Source organism: Drosophila persimilis, unplaced genomic scaffold (assembly GCF_003286085.1).
Source record: "Drosophila persimilis strain 14011-0111.01,24,50 unplaced genomic scaffold, DperRS2 tig00000693-arrow-arrow-pilon, whole genome shotgun sequence".
Taxonomy (NCBI): Eukaryota; Metazoa; Arthropoda; class Insecta; order Diptera; family Drosophilidae; genus Drosophila; species Drosophila persimilis.
Window position 1 is genome coordinate 34,828 of NW_020825337.1, and position 6,182 is coordinate 41,009.

Genomic DNA, 6,182 nt, shown 5'->3' on the forward strand with positions numbered 1-6,182 from the left:
TGTCATTAGCTCTAAACGAGCCAAATATTTACAATAAAATCGGCTATATCCTTAAATGCACCCCGTGGACTTCGAGCAAAACCCAACCCAACAGCAGTCCTGAAAAATTGAACTCCCCAATACTAGCCTGGTCTGCAGCAATCGGCAAGCTAATGTTGTCTGTAATTTTCTTCTCTACTTCTCTTGGCTAATAAATTGAGGTTGATGGAAGTGAAAGTGGTTTGAAAATGAATGAACAAAACGGCTTCGTTATTCAGTAAGCTAGATGTACGTAAAAGGTACTTTTTATTCCCATTGTAATGTGAGTTTAATGTTCTCATGCTACAGCTGGCTTGACATGGGATTACCAACTGATACGAGCACATCATTGGTTTTAATATAATTTATTCATCATTCTGTAGAGGATACAAAATGAAACGAAAAAAGTTAGTTGGGATGGAGCAGCAGAAGGCATTGTTGATTGGAGGATTGGTTGATTGGGTTGGATAAGGCGTGGTTCGTGGCAAGATCAAAGTCGAGTTTAGCAAGCAAACTTAAGTTTGCCATTTGTTCCATATGAGTAATCCATTTTGTACCTATGTAATATAATATTATTTTATACTTAGAAAAATGTATTATCCACTTATTTCTTACATACATCTTTGTCGGGTATTACTGGTTATACTTAGAAAAATGTATTATCCACTTATTTCTTACATACATCTTTGTCGGGTATTACTGGTTGTAAGCTCGTCCAAAGTAGCGGTCCAGGGCAGGGCGTACACTACATCTTGCCCATTTTGGTGGCCATGTCCACAATTACTTCTAGATTACTCTTCAAAGTCTTCACTTGGTTCAGTACATTCGCGTCCAGTTGCATGAGCACCTCACGGTTCACCTGCTTCATTTTAAGAGGTTTTACTATGAACACGCCCTTTTTGGTGGGTATGTGTACGTCGGAACAGTCCTCCCGCCGATCAGTCTGAACAGCCAGCGGGCTGCCTCCACTGGACAGCACCAACTCTCCGGCGCGTGGAAAACGTAAAAAAGGCATGGGTGGCACTTTCTGTGGGGTTCTTCCACGGTTAAAATTACCCCTGTCCATCGATTGTGTGAGTGAGCGCGGCAGAAGGGAGGTCTGGGGAGTACGCGAACGTCCGCGAGCGGTGCTGATCGAGCTGCTGCGTGCTCGGCTGGTTGGTGGCTCGGGAACTGAAGAGGATAACTGTGAGGCTGTCATAGTAGCAAGTATTTGCATTCACTTACCCTTCCACTTGTAGTCGGTGAAATATTTCAGCTTCAGATTCAAAGACTCCGACATTTTCATCTCAAGCAAATGATTGTCAGTCCGGGCGTGGATGAGCTTGATTTGAGTGTATACCTGATTCTTGGCGCGCTTCTCAAGCTCATCGACCTGCTCCAGAACGGCATCGATCTTGATTTGAGTTAGGCGTACCTTCTCCTCTTGGTCGGCTTTCTCGCGCTTCGCCTGACGCGACACAATTCGGGTGCGAGGCATCTTTCTGAACTTCCGACCGACTTATGAATTATGATACTTGCTACAATAATTCTAACGAATACAATAATTCACAGGCTACTTGGTTATGAAAAAACATTAACTAGTGCATTATTTCTGAACTGAACTTTATGGAAACATACTAAAATAAATTACATCTAGATACGATTTAGCACGTTGAATGAGAAACAAAACTCAAGGATAGATCGATTTTATCAGTAAAATTGTTGTTTTTTATACCCGATACTCAAAATGAGTATTGGGGTATATTAGATATGTGGTAAAAGTGGATGTGTGTAACGTCCAGAAGGAATCGTTTCCGACCCCATAAAGTATATATATTCTTGATTAGCATCAATAGCCGAGTCGATTGAGCCATGTCTGTCTGTCCGTCTGTCCGTCCGTCCGTCTGTCCGTCCCCTTCAGCGCCTAATGCTCAAAGACTATAAGAGCCAGAGCAACGATGTTTTGGATCCAGACTTCTGTGATATGTCACTGCTACAAAAATATTGCAAAACTTTGCCCCGCCCACTTCCGCCCCCACAAAGGGCGAAAATCTGTGGCATCCACAATTTTAAAGATACGAGAACACCAAAAACGCAGAATCGTAGAGAATGACCATATCTTTTAGACTGCAGAATCTGAATTGGATCGTATTATTATTATAGCCAGCATCACGAAAACAATTTAATTTTTTCTCGCCCTGTCTCTCTCTAACACACACGTAGCATAGGCGGCTTTGCTTAGAGTAAAACATTAGCGCCTAGATCTCAGAGACTATAAAAGCTAGAGCAACGAAATTTGGTATCCACACTCCTAATATATCGGACCGAGACGAGTTTGTTTCAAAATTTCGCCACACCCCCTTCCGCCCCCGCAAAGGATGCAGATCTGGGGATATTCATAAATCTCAGAGACTATCAACGCTAGAGTAACCAAATTTGGTATCCGCACTTCTGTTAGATCTCACTATAAAACGTATATCTCAAAATTTCGCCCCACCCCCTTCTGCCCACACAAAAAACGAAAATCTGTTGCATCCACAATATTGCAGATTTGAGAAAACTAAAAACGCAGAATCATAGAGAATGACCATATCTATCCGGTCGCCGAATCTGGATCAGATCGGATCATTTTTGTAGCCAAAAGCAAGAAATCAATTTTTAGTGGCTACGCAGCGCCCGACGTCACGCTCAGACTGATTTTCTGTCTCTCTCGCACGCACTCTTTGTCGTGTCGTTAAATATTAGCGGCGTCTGCCGGAGGAGAGCCATACTGACTTAGTATCGGGTATAACCGTAGAGTTGCGGTGTCCGCAGCAACTCACAACGTTCCCCCTCGTTTTAGTTTAGTTTAGATCTTTGAGCAGAAGCTCCTGGTCTTAATGAAAATACAACTTGGAGATGTATAATTACATTATTTTCTTATGGTCATTCACTATGATTGTGCGTTTAATTTTCGCGTATCTTCTAAATTATAGATGCCACAGATTTTTAGTCCATTGTATGGCTGGAAGGGGGCGGGGCAATTGTAACAGCGAAATCTAACAGGAGTGTGGATAACCAGATGGATGCTGATCATGAATATATATACTTTATATATACTTATATACAAATGCAATAATCCAATAATTGATAGAAGAAGCTCAGATCGATGTCCGTTTTGCTGTAGTAAATTTCAGTGACAACTGTGGCTGCGATTCATCGGAAGACGAGGTGCATAGACGCCCCATGAGCTGCGGCGTTAGTCTATTTATTTCTCAATATCAAGTAGGCTCTTATTAACCAATAGTTTTGCTGTCAATTTCAGACGAGTTTCTCCAAAAATAGATATTTCGCAGAAAAATTGTACTAGTAGGAAAAACAATCCGAAAGTTTTGTTCCTGGCAGAGACTAAAATATACATACAAATATACAAAAATGTCCAATCTCGAAGATTTCTTTTCCAAAAAGGATAACAAAAAGTCAAAAAGAAATGCCGAATATTTGGCCGCTGAGGAGCTGTACAAAACGCTCGAAGAATCAACGAAGTATTCGTCGGAGGACAACTCCAACCTGGAGGATGCCTTTCAATCGGAGGCATCGGGAACTGATTCTAAAGGAGCCTCAGCTTCGCTGAAATTCGGGATCCGTTTCTCAGATGAGGCCTTCAGCGAAGAGGATGAATGGTCTGACTTCACCGAGGAGAATCGTCGTCAATTTACTTACGTGCCGCGCACCTTATCGATGGCGCTTACATCCCCTGTCCCTGCACCTGCCCCATTCGCTGGTGACGATCTGAAGGAGGAGCCGGAGCAGCTGGACACTGGAGGTGATGGCGTTGATGTGGGATCAAAGGATGGGGAACGCGCGCTTGCCACAACATGTCCCTGGCAGAAGTCGGAGCAGGATAGCCAGGGACAATCAGACAGGAAAGCGAATACCCCGGTGGTCAAGAAACAAATCTACATTCCCCCGGCTCTCCGTCAGAGCCAGGGCGACTTTAACAAACGCAAGGCGCAGCCACTTCAGCGCAAGGCTCCGTCTACGATGCCGTTCAAGCCCCAAGCCCCCGATCTCAATAGCCTGGAGTACTTTCCGTCCTTGAGTGACTCAAAGATATTGAAGCGCCCCAAGTAACAGCCGGGACGCCTCTACTTGTTCTGTTCAAATTTAAAATCAACCATAGCTCCCTTAATAATAAATACAACAAGAAGACTCACTCTCCCTATTTTCACCCTGTATATTCTGACAGACAAATTGGCACTCCATAGACCCATTAGCATTACACGACTCGCTGGTGGTCCCCGAGGTGTCATTAGCTCTAAACGAGCCAAATATTTACAATAAAATCGGCTATATCCTTAAATGCACCCCGTGGACTTCGAGCAAAACCCAACCCAACAGCAGTCCTGAAAAATTGAACTCCCCAATACTAGCCTGGTCTGCAGCAATCGGCAAGCTAATGTTATCTGTAATTTTCTTCTCTACTTCTCTTGGCTAATAAATTGAGGTTGATGGAAGTGAAAGTGGTTTGAAAATGAATGAACAAAACGGCTTCGTTATTCAGTAAGCTAGATGTACGTAAAAGGTACTTTTTATTCCCATTGTAATGTGAGTTTAATGTTCTCATGCTACAGCTGGCTTGACATGGGATTACCAACTGATACGAGCACATCATTGGTTTTAATATAATTTATTCATCATTCTGTAGAGGATACAAAATGAAACGAAAAAAGTTAGTTGGGATGGAGCAGCAGAAGGCATTGTTGATTGGAGGATTGGTTGATTGGGTTGGATAAGGCGTGGTTCGTGGGAAGATCAAAGTCGAGTTTAGCAAGCAAACTTAAGTTTGCCATTTGTTCCATATGAGTAATCCATTTTGTACCTATGTAATATAATATTATTTTATACTTAGAAAAATGTATTATCCACTTATTTCTTACATACATCTTTGTCGGGTATTACTGGTTGTAAGCTCGTCCAAAGTAGCGGTCCAGGGCAGGGCGTACACTACATCTTGCCCATTTTGGTGGCCATGTCCACAATTACTTCTAGATTACTCTTCAAAGTCTTCACTTGGTTCAGTACATTCGCGTCCAGTTGCATGAGCACCTCACGGTTCACCTGCTTCATTTTAAGAGGTTTTACTATGAACACGCCCTTTTTGGTGGGTATGTGTACGTCGGAACAGTCCTCCCGCCGATCAGTCTGAACAGCCAGCGGGCTGCCTCCACTGGACAGCACCAACTCTCCGGCGCGTGGAAAACGTAAAAAAGGCATGGGTGGCACTTTCTGTGGGGTTCTTCCACGGTTAAAATTACCCCTGTCCATCGATTGTGTGAGTGAGCGCGGCAGAAGGGAGGTCTGGGGAGTACGCGAACGTCCGCGAGCGGTGCTGATCGAGCTGCTGCGTGCTCGGCTGGTTGGTGGCTCGGGAACTGAAGAGGATAACTGTGAGGCTGTCATAGTAGCAAGTATTTGCATTCACTTACCCTTCCACTTGTAGTCGGTGAAATATTTCAGCTTCAGATTCAAAGACTCCGACATTTTCATCTCAAGCAAATGATTGTCAGTCCGGGCGTGGATGAGCTTGATTTGAGTGTATACCTGATTCTTGGCGCGCTTCTCAAGCTCATCGACCTGCTCCAGAACGGCATCGATCTTGATTTGAGTTAGGCGTACCTTCTCCTCTTGGTCGGCTTTCTCGCGCTTCGCCTGACGCGACACAATTCGGGTGCGAGGCATCTTTCTGAACTTCCGACCGACTTATGAATTATAATACTTGCTACAATAATTTTAACGAATACAATAATTCACAGGCTACTTGGTTATGAAAAAACATTAACTAGTGCATTATTTCTGAGCTGAACTTTATGGAAACATACTAAAATAAATTACATCTAGATACGATTTAGCACGTTGAATGAGAAACAAAACTCAAGGATAGATCGATTTTATCAGTAAAATTGTTGTTTTTTATACCCGATACTCAAAATGAGTATTGGGGTATATTAGATTTGTGGTAAAAGTGGATGTGTGTAACGTCCAGAAGGAATCGTTTCCGACCCCATAAAGTATATATATTCTTGATCAGCATCAATAGCCAAGTCGATTGAGCCATGTCTGTCTGTCCGTCTGTCCGTCCGTCCGTCTGTCCGTCCCCTTCAGCGCCTAATGCTCAAAGACTATAAGAGCTAGAGCAACGA

At 43.3% G+C, this 6,182-nt stretch overlaps 3 protein-coding genes across 5 annotated transcripts; 1 reads left to right on the forward strand and 2 right to left on the reverse strand.

Annotated features, from left to right (window-relative positions):
• Positions 1-367: 367 nt before the first annotated feature.
• Positions 368-1,498, reverse strand: LOC113566426 (borealin-like). 2 transcript variants are annotated; one of them, XM_026991901.1, is made up of 3 exons: positions 1,246-1,498; positions 701-1,191; positions 368-575 (listed from the first exon to the last, which is right to left on the reverse strand). In XM_026991901.1, exons 1-2 carry the CDS (start codon positions 1,496-1,498, stop codon positions 764-766), a joined length of 681 nt encoding a protein of 226 aa, XP_026847702.1. In that variant the 3' UTR covers positions 368-575; positions 701-763. The 2 variants fall into 2 exon arrangements, with proteins under 2 accessions (XP_026847702.1, XP_026847703.1); XM_026991902.1 differs by having other exon boundaries at positions 697-1,191.
• A 1,901-nt stretch (positions 1,499-3,399) lies between these two features.
• LOC113566423 (protein CDV3 homolog) lies at positions 3,400-4,204 on the forward strand. The gene has a single exon (XM_026991896.1). The coding sequence runs from the start codon at positions 3,415-3,417 to the stop codon at positions 4,111-4,113; it is 699 nt and encodes a 232-aa protein (XP_026847697.1). The 5' UTR covers positions 3,400-3,414; the 3' UTR covers positions 4,114-4,204.
• Positions 4,205-4,653: 449 nt separating this feature from the next.
• On the reverse strand, positions 4,654-5,721 carry LOC6603966 (borealin). Of its 2 annotated transcripts, none has more exons than XM_026991899.1 (3): positions 5,469-5,721; positions 4,924-5,414; positions 4,654-4,861 (listed from the first exon to the last, which is right to left on the reverse strand). In XM_026991899.1, the coding sequence occupies exons 1-2, from the start codon at positions 5,719-5,721 to the stop codon at positions 4,987-4,989; spliced, it is 681 nt and encodes a 226-aa protein (XP_026847700.1). In that variant the 3' UTR covers positions 4,654-4,861; positions 4,924-4,986. The 2 variants fall into 2 exon arrangements, with proteins under 2 accessions (XP_026847700.1, XP_026847701.1); XM_026991900.1 differs by having other exon boundaries at positions 4,920-5,414.
• Between the last annotated feature and the right edge of the window lie 461 nt (positions 5,722-6,182).

What these genes read in the sequence shown, in the direction of transcription:
- LOC6603966 (XM_026991899.1), bottom strand. Translation starts at nt 5,721, where the DNA reads ATGCCTCGCACCCGAATTGTGTCGCGTCAGGCGAAGCGCGAGAAAGCC. An exon ending in CACCGACTACAAGTGGAAGG is followed by an intron (nt 5,415 to 5,468) that starts GTAAGTGAATGC and finishes TATCCTCTTCAG; the next exon opens with TTCCCGAGCCACCAACCAGC.
- LOC113566426 (XM_026991901.1), bottom strand. Translation starts at nt 1,498, where the DNA reads ATGCCTCGCACCCGAATTGTGTCGCGTCAGGCGAAGCGCGAGAAAGCC. An exon ending in CACCGACTACAAGTGGAAGG is followed by an intron (nt 1,192 to 1,245) that starts GTAAGTGAATGC and finishes TATCCTCTTCAG; the next exon opens with TTCCCGAGCCACCAACCAGC.
- LOC113566423 (XM_026991896.1), top strand. Translation starts at nt 3,415, where the DNA reads ATGTCCAATCTCGAAGATTTCTTTTCCAAAAAGGATAACAAAAAGTCA.